This window comes from Folsomia candida, unplaced genomic scaffold (assembly GCF_002217175.1).
Source record: "Folsomia candida strain VU population unplaced genomic scaffold, ASM221717v1 Fcan01_Sc027, whole genome shotgun sequence".
NCBI lineage: Eukaryota > Metazoa > Arthropoda > Collembola > Entomobryomorpha > Isotomidae > Folsomia > Folsomia candida.
The window spans coordinates 1,465,977-1,480,218 of NW_019091219.1; the positions used below are offsets into that span (position 1 = coordinate 1,465,977).

A 14,242-nucleotide genomic window follows, 5' to 3' on the forward strand; every position below is an offset into this window, starting at 1 on the left:
ATTCAGGAAGCGAAAATACTAGTTGTATGCAAATAGTAGCCGTGTCCATCTTCATAATTTTAGAAATATCGACCTTGCCCAAATAGTAGCCTTGCTCAAATAGTAGCCGCGTCCCAGCCACAGATTTTATAAATAGTAGCCCCGGCTACTATTTGAGTTTTTACGGTATGTACAACTCATCAATCAATATCAGAATCAAGCATCTCAATGCACCCCTTTTTACATATACATTTCAGGCATTTCCCGTAGCATATTTTTATCGAATTTCTAAAAAAGTATCTCGAACAGATAGATACACACACACACATAATTATGGTCGAGGGATTATAATTAAAGCCATTTTACATAAGGACTGTATGTAAAAATGGCTTTAATTATAATTTCTCGACAATAATACATAATTATGTACAAAGATCAAATTTATGATAATACATGCGTAAATTTCAGTGCCAAAAAACAGGGATTATAAAAACAGGGATGTATATGGATTACATAAATTCTGCAAAATATGTAAATATGTAATACATACATATGCGCTTAAAAAACCTAAAAATAGTAACATAAAAAATATTTTTCAACTTAAATTTTCTACTATATTTAGATATGAAATATATTTTTGACGAAACCTTAATTTCTGAATGAAGAAAAATATTTTCACATAAAAAACTTAGAAATATCTACTAAAATATTTACATTTAGAAAAATACTCGAAATATACAGGAAAATATGCATATTTACGAAAAATCCTCAAAATATGTATGGAAATATGTAATATGTACGAAACCCTTAAAATATGGAAAAAATTGAATTTTACGATCGCGCTTAGATGGAATGTCAGTATACGAAATTTTAGTCGGATCTGATTTGGTATAAAAAGTTTGGATACATACATACATATCCGCCGTCTGATAATCCCCGCCTGGTAATGGATATTACCGGAATTTTGAGATTGTAGGTAGTTACACCCCTCATACTACATATTTAGATAATACCGACCTTGCTACAACTATTGGCATTTTCATGCATGAGTCACTTAATCGTCTCTCGTGCAACATGCTTGCTCGGCGAAGGGTCCTTCATAAATTATGCTACGCGAAACGGTAGAAGAAAGGTTGTACCCAAAAATGACGATCTGCTTATGTGACATATGCTAGAGCGGGAAGGGTAGTCTAAAAAATCGCGACTTTTACGTAACACACTTTATGCACGGCCCCTAACGTTTCATAACGAATTACCTCACTACACTTGGCATGCATAGAAAATCCATAAGTGTAATAAACAATTGCAATTTTTGTTATTGCAGTCTGAGCTCGATTCGCACAAGTGTTGGTCATCTGTTTCCACTCCTAAGCGTTTGAACATTGCACAAAAAGGTTTATAATTTTTCCTGTCAAATACAAATATACATATTTTGTCACAGTTATTCTCACATACTTTTCCTTTCTTACTTTCTTTTTAGTCTGTTCAAGTTTGAGTCTGTTTTTCTAGCAGATTTTTATGCCCGTGTGAAAATAACGAAGTAGCCAAAAAACCGGAAGTGTATGTACTACATAATTGCTAAGTATTTAATTGCTAAATTTGTTCATCTATCGAATTTAACTGGACGTACCTATATTTAAATTCTACAGTTTAACATATGTATGTATTTATGCTCCAATTTTTATTTTTTTCAATAAACTTTCGCAACCTGCACTATTACAAATCTGGTAGAATTGATTTAGTAATAGGTTGGTTCCGGATAGGTTGTAGTTTATTGGTAAATTTATAATTACTAAAACATTACCAAACGGTAAAGTCCATTGTTACCAGTGCTGTTTGATAGAGTAGTACATACTCGGATCAGTAACCATCTAATACCAGTTTTTTAAGAGTGTAACTTGGAACCTGAACCAGTCACGCAAAACATGTAAATATTCCTAATTTTTAACATATTTTCTCCTTCTTTTCAATCTGTTCGAGTTTGGATCCGTTTTGCGAGAAGGCTTTTGTCCCCCCCTGAACAATATCGATACTCAAACGACCGTAAGTGTACCAATTTTTTTACTCATAATTAATTAATAAGTTCACCTGTAGAATTTAAGTGGGCACATATGTATATTTATTCCACTCTAACCTCTGCTTATGCACTCTAAAAATCCGGTGAAAAAAAAATTAGCAGGCGATTACAATCTGCCAGCATAATTTGTCTCCGGCTGGTGATAAATTTGTTAGGCTAGATTCGAGAAGGTGCACTATAAATAAAATTGAGTAAAATTGCCACCAAAGCAACTGTTGAGTAAAATTTACCCTGACAAAGGTAAAATTTACTCAAGGTTGAGCAAAAATCTTTCAACCTTGAGTAAATTTTACCTTTCTCAGGGTAAATTTTACTCAACAGTTGCTTTGGTGGAAATTTTTCTCAAAATTGAGTGAATTTTAATCAAATTTATTTAGAGTGTACATAATAAGTGCAACTTGGGAGTGAAAAATATTACCAGGGTGATAATAAATTTAGTGTAAGGAGGTAGAGTAACCTCTACATAGAACAAATTCTGTAGACGTTTTTGCTTATTTAAGTATTATTTTCCACCCTCCAATCAATCATACACTCTAAAACTCCGGTAGCATGAAAATTAACAGACGGTGACGATAATCATTTGGTAATCATTTGGTTACCGAGTAATAGTACACTCAAAATAACGTAGTAATGAATCATTACCATGCGGAATCACTATGTGGTTCTACCAGGTCGGTTACGATTTGTCGTAGAAATGGTAATAATAAGTTCAGGGAAATTCAAATTCAGTACCAAATATTAAGGAAGTGAATACCATTATCTATTAAATTTGAATTTCCCTGAACTTATTATTACCACTTCTACGACAAATCGTAACCGACGTGGTAGAGCCACATAGTCATTCCGCATGGTAATGATTCATCACTACCTTATTTTGAGTGTATGTACACGTGTTACCGTGAAGGTAATGAGTGTAACCTGGGACTGAAAAATATTACCATACTGGTAATAAACTTATTTTTACTATGCCATTTCGAATTTTCATTGGCTAAAAAAAGATTCTCATGAAAACAAAAATTCTGAGCAATTATTAGTCGAATTGGCCGTGTTTATGAATCAAGTGAAGCCGAGCATGTAAGTAAGAGCACCACAATAGATTGAATCCAGCCCCACCGCCTCCTCTGGAGGAAGTTATCAACCCACCAAATCCTGCTTTTTTTTAAGCTTGAACCATGCAGCTTATCATTGCACATTATCCTTGCAACATATTTACATATTTATTTACAACCCATCAATCAATGCCAGGATCACGCGTCTCAATTTTCCCATTTTTATGCATGTAACACGTTGAGGGGTTGGCGGAGCGAAAAAAATTCAATCCCGGAGTCTCTAAGAGATCAACTTTGCCGTACTGCCCGTCATAAATATCGATAATTTTTAATGACATTTATCGACACTCTTTTTTATATTTTTTTTGTACTTTGCTATTTTGGTCCTTAACGTTCTTTGGGAGACTTTGTTTATATTTTTCGTAATCCTCAGTTTATGAACTTGTGAATGTTGTGCAACAAAGATTTTGAAAATAGCAGTACCCGAGCAGCGCCACAAATTTATGTGGAAGAGTTAGTGCTGAAAAGTGTTTTCACGTCTTTTGCGGTTTGATCGGTGGCTATGAAAAGCGGAGGTCTGTAAATTTTTAAAAAGTGCACTTTTTGGCATCCCCATAGTTCGAAATATAAAGGTATATTGCCGTTTTGTGACATCTTTCCGCTTTCAAGTACTGCCACGTCATGTTTGAGTCACGTCAAGCAACAATTTAGTTGTGAAAAACTCGATTCGCGAGTTTTTTCACTTTGACCCCGATTTCTATTGAGTTTCGCCTTTTTAATAAAAAATGCTTTACACCTGCTGGAAGCCCTTGAAATTGCGTTTCAAAAAACTAAGATAGCTAAGCAACAATCTCCACTAATTGCGCAGTGTACTATATGATCCAACTGTCTAACCAAACCTGGGACATGCCTTATTAGATCGAATTGGCCAAGTAAAGTGATGATGAGAAAATGTGGAACATTTTGTTAATATAAAAAATCTATTTATTTTTATAATTTGCCTATTTACCCAGTACTCCCTCCATCAATTTATCAATATTGGTTTGATGACACTAACAATGCGACGACGCCACTGGTATCGTTCCGATTTTAATGAAACTATGATAATTATGTAGCCTTAGGTAAATAATTGAACACATGTTTCGGGATTTCTCATAATGCTCAGTTTAAACAAAGTTATGATGGTATAAGTTGCCGAAAATTCGCATTTTTCTCTCTGAAAAACAAAAACAGAAAAATTTTACGGGAAAAATGCGAATTTTCGGCCACTTATACCATCATAACTTTGTTTAAACTGAGCATTATGAGAAATCCTGAAACATATGTTCAATTATTTACCTAAGGTTACATAATTATCGAAGTTTCATCAAAATCGGAGCGAGACCTCTGGCGTCATCGCATTGTAAGTAAATAAGTAAATAGTATTAAGTTTAAACATTCCAACTTCACAATAACCATGCACACTCTTTTTAAACTTACAGAACCACCAATTTAATTTTCCTAATGGCTGAATCTCTTCCTCTGGAAAAAGCACTTGAAAATCTACACATATCAAAACCTCCAAAAAAACAAGCTCCATGTTTTGTCATCAACGTGATCGCACACGTTCCCGATGTACAAAACCCTGCGGAAATTTCGGACGAAGAATGCGACTGGGAAATGGATCAAGGGATCAAACTGGGAGGCGTTAAATTACGCATGGTCACGCTGAAAGATCCCAAACTCTCCACTTCCAGCGACTCAAACTGGGTGCATAATTTCATACATAAACTGGAACAGGAAGCATTAAATTGCGAAAATTGTTACCATCCAGACTTCACCCATGAAAATATTGCTATTGTAATATTTTTAAATAGAATGCTCTCCCTGAGCAAGGCCCATAATCAGGCGGCAGTTGACGAGTATAGGGTGGCCCTTAATATTAATCAGGATAACGTTAAAATTAAGTTTAAAGTAATTTGTGGGTTTTGGCAGAGAAAACTTTATAAATTGAAAGACAAAGAAATAACTTATGAGGAGGCTGTAAAGATTTATGAACGACTGGACGCAAAACATAGGGAAATATACTTGTCTACTAGGGAAAAAGGTGTTAGCGTGCCATATCAAAGTTTGCGAGAAAACTTAAAAAATTCCCAGGAAACAAAAGATTTTGTAAAACATTTTAGAAATCAAGACGCTAAAATGGTTTATTTAAGTTTAATTGATTCCGATACCGTCAATTTTAACGGGATATATTGTCAGTACTACGATTTAGCTGAAACTCAATCTCCTACCGTTATGTCCACCGGGTATAATTTCGAGCTTGATACCAAGTCAGGTGACGGGTTTAAAATTGCGAGCGAACTAGATAGACAAATTAGAATTAAAACAGCAAGCTATTTCCCATTCGGGGTTTATTACCCCGAACCGAATACTTGTATTTTGATTTCTCCCAAAACCGAAACTCTGGAAGAAAGTTTTATTGACCTCAAACGAGGTGATGGTAACGGACTTGAAAGCGCTGTCCTGCTCGGGAACATAATTCAGAAACGCCAAAAGTCCAAAAATTTAAAGTTCCTATTTTACCGGGGAAACCCACTAATTACCCGGATTCCTGACCGGGCTAGAAAAGTAAAGGTTACTAACCAAGATATAACATTTAGTCCCCAACTGACCCAAAGATTGCAAGTACTCCGGAAAGATATCGATACTTGTGCGAAAATTTCGCAAACTCATTTCGACCATTACAATTGGTTTACTATGTTAAACATCAATAAAGGCTTTACCTACAATACTAAAGAATTTAAAAACATAGGGAAATATGCTGAAGCAAATGAACCGCATATAAAAAAGTGTCTAAAAAAGAGGTACGACTACACTTGTAAAAGTTTGTTGAGCATGATCGGAAAAGGAAATGGCACTCCGGTCGAGCTTAACGATGCCGTGACGATTTTAAAGAAATTAATTTCACCTCCGGAAATAATGGATTTAATTAACCTGGCAGCACAGGAGATCAGAAGGTATAAAAATGATAACAAATCCTTGCTCCAAACCGCCTACGCGGCAATGATACAGGAATTATTTACCGATTTAGAAATACCTGAAATGGTTCATGAAATAGCCGAGCTCTTGAGTAAGGATAAAATTGATTTGCAAACTGTGGAAGCCGTTTGTGAAAAGGGTCATTCGTTTCCCGACGCCCAAAAATTTAAATGGCATTGTTTCAATTATGAAAATGGTGTCACCTGGTTTATAGAGCACTGCAAGTCGAAAGATAATTATGAAGATGCCGTCGAGTTTGTGAAAGAATATTATTGGGAAGATGTTGATTTGGTGGATATAGAAGAAACATTTTGTGAAGGGGACACTTCGGAAGGGTATGCTGAATGGGGTATGTTTATTAATTTGTGGGGGATGGACTGTAATGGAGTCCCTTTCGGGGAAGGGTTCGACGCTGAAGAGGAAGATATCGAATCGATGGTGGAATATTATCGGGATCATTAAAATCAGGTTTTACCATTACATGATACCAGTAGATAATTGCTCATCTATTATAACTATAATTAGGATACTTCAGCAATTATAAATTTTATTACCACAAATTAGATATATGTATATAGTTTTTTAGGATAATTATTAATCTTAAAGCAATCGCACTTACGCGTATACTATTTAGTACACTCTTAAACAAATCGTTACCAGAATGAATACCACGCGGAGTACATATATGACTCTACCGCTCTGGTATTCTTTTGGTTACTGGACGGGATTGATTTGGGTTAATACCAATCGAGTATTCATTTACAACAATAGCGTAATATTATTATTACTCCGTCTCGTATGTGCTCGTTACTGCTCGGTATTCTTAGAATACAACGTTGTAATAATGTTATTACTGCATGGGTTCAATACAGTGTACTTATGGTAATAATTTTCAAGGGTTCGTTACTCACTGGTAATAAAGTTTTGCTACAACTGGTGATATAATTTATATATTTTTATTGAATATATTCTAACAATTAATTGACAATGGATCATTTAATGGCATACATTCTGACAAAAATTAAACACGAAAACAATTTAAAATATTAATATTCATAAATAATGCCTAAGTACTAAATGGAGCGTGTCGCTTTTACAATTTTTTTGCAATTCCATGCAATCATGAATAACTAAATTGCTTATATCAGTTATTTCATATAGCTCGTTTGAATGCGTTACAATAAACGAAAAGTTATGTCGATCCAAAAATTCAACCTGAAGTGGTGTTAAAAGTAACAAACACCGTGACTCGTCAATTAATACAATTTCATTAATTATACCAAACTTAGGAAATATATTACCAATATCATAACAAACTACGTAGTCTCGTTTGTACTTATAACCTCGATACCACACTTGGTTAGCAGTCAAAATTTCTGTATCCCCGTGGCAAGATCTAAATTCATCAAAAAATCGTAATTTAAATCGTAATAATTAAATCGAATGAGTTGTAAAATCCATTTAACTTTGTTACAAAAGCATTATCCGTTCTCAGCCCATCATTGGAACCAGCAGATTTTAAAGCATGTAAGCTAAACTGTTGATGCCTATTAGCCAAGGAAAAACAAATATTTCGGAAATTTTTGAGTTGTCCAGCTAATTGAGGGAAATAATTGTGCTTTCCCTCATATCGCATTGCCCACAAAGACACCAAAGGGCCACTTTTTCTAATTACGTAGGAATAATGACACATAAAGTGGTGCTTAGGAATAATTCTTTTATCAGGGAACAGATTACGAAATAATTTGTGATGACTAACTATTTTCCTATCCATAACTTGCAGACTCGCGTCAGAAAAGGTTCTGCAGAATGCGTAGCTCATGATTTCTAACAGTTGTAATAATAACTCCCAGTATTTTTTGTGCTCCACGCTAGTTATTAAGTCTCCAATTATAACTGGAAGAAATCTTATTAGGCACCAACATTGGGCTGCTTTTTGCCCTATCTTATTTCCTACACCGTCTAATTTTATTGGGCTCGGACGATTTTTAGACTCAAGGTACCCAAAATTATGAGCCAAAATTCTATCATTAACCTCCTTCAAACTAAAACAATCTAAACTAATAAGTTGTAGAAGCACTAATTTTAATTCATAAGGAACTATGCCTTCTAGCAATTCGTGCATGATATCCACTGACGGGCAATCTAAAAAATCGAAAAAATCTAGATTATTAAGGGCGCATTCCGATTGAACTCCGAATGATTTTTCGCGTAAGTGTTGAAGATAATTTGTTTTGTCCCTAATTATCATATCGTCATGGCAAAATATTTCTTGTGCTTCAGATTTAGATGTGCAGCATATTCTACAATAATAAGTAGAGTTAAAAGACTCAGAAAAACCTAATAAACTATTTCTCCCTAAATTATCAAACAACAAAGAACTCAGTGTCCCAAAAATTGTGCCAAATCCATTCACGCGTACTCCTTCCCTTTCAAGAAGTAAAAGATCTGGAATAATTAATTTCAAAATAGAATTAATTCCATACTTTTATGCATACTCCGTATAAAATAAAGCTAGCAGATGTATCGAATTCAACTGGGAGTTGATAAAATCTGGGAGATTTTTTAGTGTAAAATAAAATGCACCTAGCTTATGCACCCCACGTTTAGAGCCTAATGGGTTAACAGTTTCAAAATCGTCATAGAACAACTGAATTTGTAAGGAGTTTGGATGTTTAGAATATAGCGGATTATTTCTAAAAGATATCGTATCTAAAAAAGATTCTATACGAGTGGGATTACAATCTACAGGTTTGCAAAAATATTTTAGATAAGTTGGGGATGAAACAATCTTCTCCAACGTTTTAATAATGGGAACATACATAAATGTATCTGACACAATAACTTCCTTACGCTTGTTTTCTCTTATCCTCAACTCTGTCCTACAACCTAGAGATAGTTCTTTTGGTACAATCATTTTGTCCTTTTTTTCGAATATTTTTTGCCGTTTACGAATATTATCTACGTTGCTAAAAGCGTCTACTAAAGACATTACCTGTGAACTAAACTCTTCGTAATTTTCTTTGCAAAAAGGTTTTCCTATTTGTAAAATTAATTTAGAAAATTGTGTGAATGAATTCTCTAGTTCCCTAACTACAAAATCAACAGTTGAATCTGTTGCACCAGTCGCCAACAATGAGGAACAGAACGACGATAAAATATCTTTCCTGATATTAATTCCTAAATTTACAGAAATATTTTTTTCTAAATTTACTGATATATCTTCGTCAAAAATATTACTTTCATTTAAGCTGAGGCGACGCATGGGAATTCTAACTCTGAGAAACTTGAATATTTTGAAAATTGTATTCAGGAGAAATTGGAGAAATTTCATGAGATTTAAGGTGTCTCAAATATCCGCTCCAAGTACTAATCGGAGTGATACAATTTTGACTTGGGCACGTTGTATATTTAAAATTTAGGTGACCATAATTGTGAAAATATTTTACATGATTTATGATTTCTTCTACCCTGCAATATATCTTATTACTCTCTACACACGTACATTTTATCACGTAATACCTAGTCCAATTTTGGGTATTGAATATACTTAGGAGGGGAGCTTGCGAGGTTGATAATAACAGATCGGCTCCAAATTTTTACCAATGATAGTTTGACATGAGTGTATCAAAACCCTTGAACGTTTTGACTCCATAACCATAAACAGCTGAGAAATTAATTTCGAAAGTTTCGAATTTTTTCCTTAGATGTGCACTTCTATCTGAGGTGTTTGGTGTTCTATGCCATATATTTGACGTATATGAAACATCTCTAGAACGGGTTAATATTTTTGAAATCTGTTTTTGGACATCGACATCTAATTTTTCGGGGGTGGGCAAGTTCGATCGTGGGGTCAATCGGACCACACCCCTTAGCGCCAGTGGGTGTGGTCAAATACATTTTTGAAATTAAGTTTCTTCTTCTCACATGGACTGTACCCCATGGTGGCCTGAATCATAAGCAGCATTACGTGACCTATCTTCCACACCCCCCCAACTCAGGGGGTGTGGTTATACTGAAAACAATAAAATCAAAAAAGGTTATAAGCTGGCCAATAGTTTTCAATTCTGCTTTCACCGTATGGTAGCATAAATTAATACCGAGGAGTGACGGCCACACCCCCTCGATGTCAGGGGGTGTGGTCGGGGGCAAAATGAGACTTTTACTGAAATTCAATCCGTAGATGAAATGAGTAAAAATTTGTATTCCCGCGTCGTCGGAAGTGTGTTTTGGTCAAAGTAAGACAATGATAAAATCGATTCCAATGGTGAAATGTAAAACAATTAGTTGCAACATATCTCTAGAACAGAGCAATATTTTTGAAAGCTGTTTTCGGACGTCGACATCTAATTTTGGTGTAACGAACGAGTTCCAAGATGTAATAAATCCCCGCCTCCACCACCCTCAGAGAGAGTTGGTGTGGTTAAATGTTTGGTTTTTACTTCTTACGTATGTTGTATCCCATTGTGGCGTATGCTTATAAAAAAAATTTCAGAGCTATACAGATGAGGGCGTCCTACTGGAACCGATTTTGGCCTTGAATATCCCAGAAACGGTTGGTCGTAACGGGTAAAAATTTTGAGCAGACGAGCATGTTGTCCTAGTCAAGCGTTGTGCAAAAAATTAACTCTCTACTTTCAAAAATGCTTCTCCCACAGCCCACAGGGTTGCGACAATTTTTTCAACTCGTTCCAGAAAATATCAGATGCAAGGTACACAATATGTCTTGTGTCTGAACGTTTCTCAAACAGTACGTTGTATTTTGTATCTTGACAATTTATATCAACAATATATTATTCAAAATTCAAGTTAGGATACAAGCTACTTTTTTACTCAAGATAGTCAAGATATAACTGGTAAACTTGTATAATTGGTTTTAGCCTTGGAGTAATGAGAACTTACTCGTAAGAAACCTCAATAATTTGAATTACTCAATAACCTCAATAATTTCCAGACTTTCGAAAATTTTATGATTATTAAATTGCTTAATATGCTTTTCAAATAGACCGTTACAACGAGGGTAACCAAGGGGCGAAAGTCCGTCAAACTGAACACAATATTGTGTTTGCCCGGTTAAAAATGTGTTTAAATTTACATGTCTGACGTGGTTTCAAAAATTCTGACATATTAATCAAACTTAACCGTTGAATTATAAAGGGGTTTAATTTCCATCCAAAGAAGATATATTTGTGCAATTTGACCTTTAAATGACATTTCATGACGTTTGACCTTTAAGGGTGCGACATACAGAGCCCATCTTCGAATTTGTCTTGTCCCTTGACGTTCCGAGTTAACGTTCAAAATTTCAAGCCTCTAGGTCTTTCCGTTCAAGGGTTATCGGAGCTACGGACAAAAAGACGGACAGAGACATAACGATCTTACTTATAAAGGACTTTCATCACTTAATAAATGAATTAGTATACAAATTGACTGTGTTTTAGGTACTGCTAATTTGTTTATGAGACGGGGATAAGTTATGGCGCGCGGATTAATAGCCATTGTTATTCTGCCTCATGTACTGCATTTCATCTTAATCAACAGACCAGTCCCATAAACGTACATAACACCTACATACGTAAAATTATGTAATTTTCTTGACGTCTACTGTAATTATTTATTATAACAATACTTATATATACGAGCTTATTATTGATGCATGGTCTTCGGCGGGATAAGTAAGTTCGTGGCTGTGTATTTCACCCTTCTCGTGACAATTGTCAATATCAGATATTCGGGCTAAATAAATTATTGTCAATAAAATTGAAGCATGGATTCGAAAATTTTTAAATAAAAACCTAACATGTCCAATCTCGGAACGTCTCCAGTGCCATCGACCAGCTATGGTAACTTCATTTATTGGGTTTTTGATAACGTTTTGATTATTTGGAAATCAGTTGCATAATGTTATAAATATGTAGGTACGGCTGAAACTGAAGTTGTACCAAATCCATTCGGGATTATTATTGAGTTTGAAAAACTAATTGAGGAAAATTATAGAGGGTGTAGTAAGGTATACGTTTTTCAATTTAGGGCTGCAAAGTTAAGATAAACATATGTTGATTTGTGATATTTCAATTGCTTCTGCAGGTTGAAACACCTACTGAACTGGAAGTTCTTTTCGCACGTAAACTTTACGAATCGTTTCAACTTAATCTTCAAGAATTTGTGGTTGATGAAGACGAGGAGCTGGTGCCTAACGGTTCGAATTCTTAAAAATATATTCAAGTCTTTAGAGTAACGTGATTACCGAATTGTAAAATTAAATGCAAAATTTTTGTCTAGTATAGATGTCATTGATTGTGGCCCCCTGCTTGATTCGACTGTTTCGGAGTATGATACCGATGAAGCTGAGCAGTTACCAAAATCGCGCAAGGATGATTTGGATTTCCATTTACCGGTAAAAAAAAGAAAAGAAAAGGTGATAGTAACCCAAGAACGCAAAAAGAAAATCCTCGCTCTGTGGGACGCACATAAAGGATGGGACTGGAAGACATTGAAGACACATGGTGCTAAGGAAATTACAAACGAACAAACCTTGCACAGATGGCGAGCTCAAGTCCGGAGAGGTGAATCATCGTTTGATAAATACAAAGGAATAACCAAATATGTATTTCATGAGTTAGAGAAAGCTAGGAAAATTCACAAAATTATTAGGGTATCTCACTTAAAATATTGGGGTATGAAAAAATATTTAGAGTTAGACGATAACTCTTTTAAATTTAAAGCATCAAAAAGTTGGTGTGGTAAGTTTAAACTAGATTACAGGATCTCGAGCCGAAAAATCATTCAATTAATTAGTAAAAGGGAAGTAAAATCACAAGACCAGATTTTAGAATCTGCAAAAAAATTCCAAACGGATATAAGAAGAATTTCTTCTCAATTTGACAGTAACCATGTTTTTAATACCGATCAATGCGGTTTTGCTTATGAAATTACCTCAGCACGAACGTACACATTCAAGGGCCAAAAATCTGTTTACGGTTATGCACAGCCCCCGAATAATCTGTCAACTCATTCTTATACCGTCCAGTATTTAATTAATTTAGCTGGGCAAATAGGGAACGTTTTCGTATGCCTCCAGGAGCCCGGTGGGAAATTTGGTCCACTTGTTAAGCAAGATCTTGAGTCATATCTCCCAAGTAATGTTACCTTAACGTGTAGTACTTCAGGTAAATTGTCAACTTCATTAACGGAATATTTTTTGGAAAAACAAGTTGTTCCCCACGTGACCAAAGACTTCTTGTATATAGTAGATAGTTGGCCAGGACAAACAAATATAGACACATACAGCAAATTTTTTGGTCAAGCTAATGACATGCCTGAAATAACATTAAAAGTAATTCCCGAGAAGTGTACACCCCTAGCTCAGCCATTAGACACGACTTTTCACAGGCAATTGAAAGGTTTGGCTCGAGAAATTTTGGCTCAACTGGAAATTTGTGTTAACGTGGAAGGAGTACACCGTGATGACAATTGGAACCCACGAAAAGGTGTTATTAAGTTAAATTCATTATTGCATTTTTTTCTTTCGGCCCCTATTTTTACTCCCATGATTAAATATTCATGGTTCTCAAGTGGCTTGTCTGACGAAAAAGTAGAATTCCTAAATGTAAAGCAGGTTTGTTTTACATTCGATGATGATGAGGGTAAACTATGGTTGACTGTACTAACCAGCGATTTATAAAGTGTTCACACTGTCGAAAACGAGTATGCATATTTGATTTGTGGATTACGAATCATTATTACTTTTGTGAGGCTTCCCCCTTTAAATCGTAAGGGCTTGGTGTGGAAATTTATTCGACTGATTAGAATTACTCAACATAATTGTTATTTCATGATTTATATATTCTAACAAATATATTTAAAATGATCTACTTGAAATCTAAGGTAGATTTATGTAATTTATCTTTATTTAATTTTATTTTTTAAGGATGATTAGAACAGTTCTTGTTTGATTAATTAAATTTAAAATATTTCGTGGAAATTGAAATAAAATGTATCTCTTGGACGCAGCACAAACTAATAAAACACGTACATTCTTAAAAAAATTACAAAAATATGACACATCGTAACTCTAAAATGAGAATCACTTGACCCAGAGTAAAGAATCAAAAAC

At 34.8% G+C, this 14,242-nt stretch overlaps 2 protein-coding genes across 2 annotated transcripts; both read left to right on the forward strand.

Annotated features, from left to right (window-relative positions):
- The first annotated feature begins 1,296 nt into the window (after positions 1–1,296).
- On the forward strand, positions 1,297–7,223 carry LOC118438877. The gene is made up of 3 exons (XM_035859692.1): positions 1,297–1,373; positions 1,460–2,022; positions 4,587–7,223. Exon 3 carries the CDS (start codon positions 4,609–4,611, stop codon positions 6,586–6,588), a length of 1,980 nt encoding a protein of 659 aa, XP_035715585.1. The 5' UTR covers positions 1,297–1,373; positions 1,460–2,022; positions 4,587–4,608; the 3' UTR covers positions 6,589–7,223.
- Positions 7,224–8,642: 1,419 nt separating this feature from the next.
- On the forward strand, positions 8,643–14,138 carry LOC118438907. Its single transcript, XM_035859747.1, has 3 exons — positions 8,643–12,136; positions 12,214–12,325; positions 12,414–14,138. The coding sequence occupies exon 3, from the start codon at positions 12,806–12,808 to the stop codon at positions 13,808–13,810; it is 1,005 nt and encodes a 334-aa protein (XP_035715640.1). The 5' UTR covers positions 8,643–12,136; positions 12,214–12,325; positions 12,414–12,805; the 3' UTR covers positions 13,811–14,138.
- Positions 14,139–14,242: the final 104 nt, after the last annotated feature.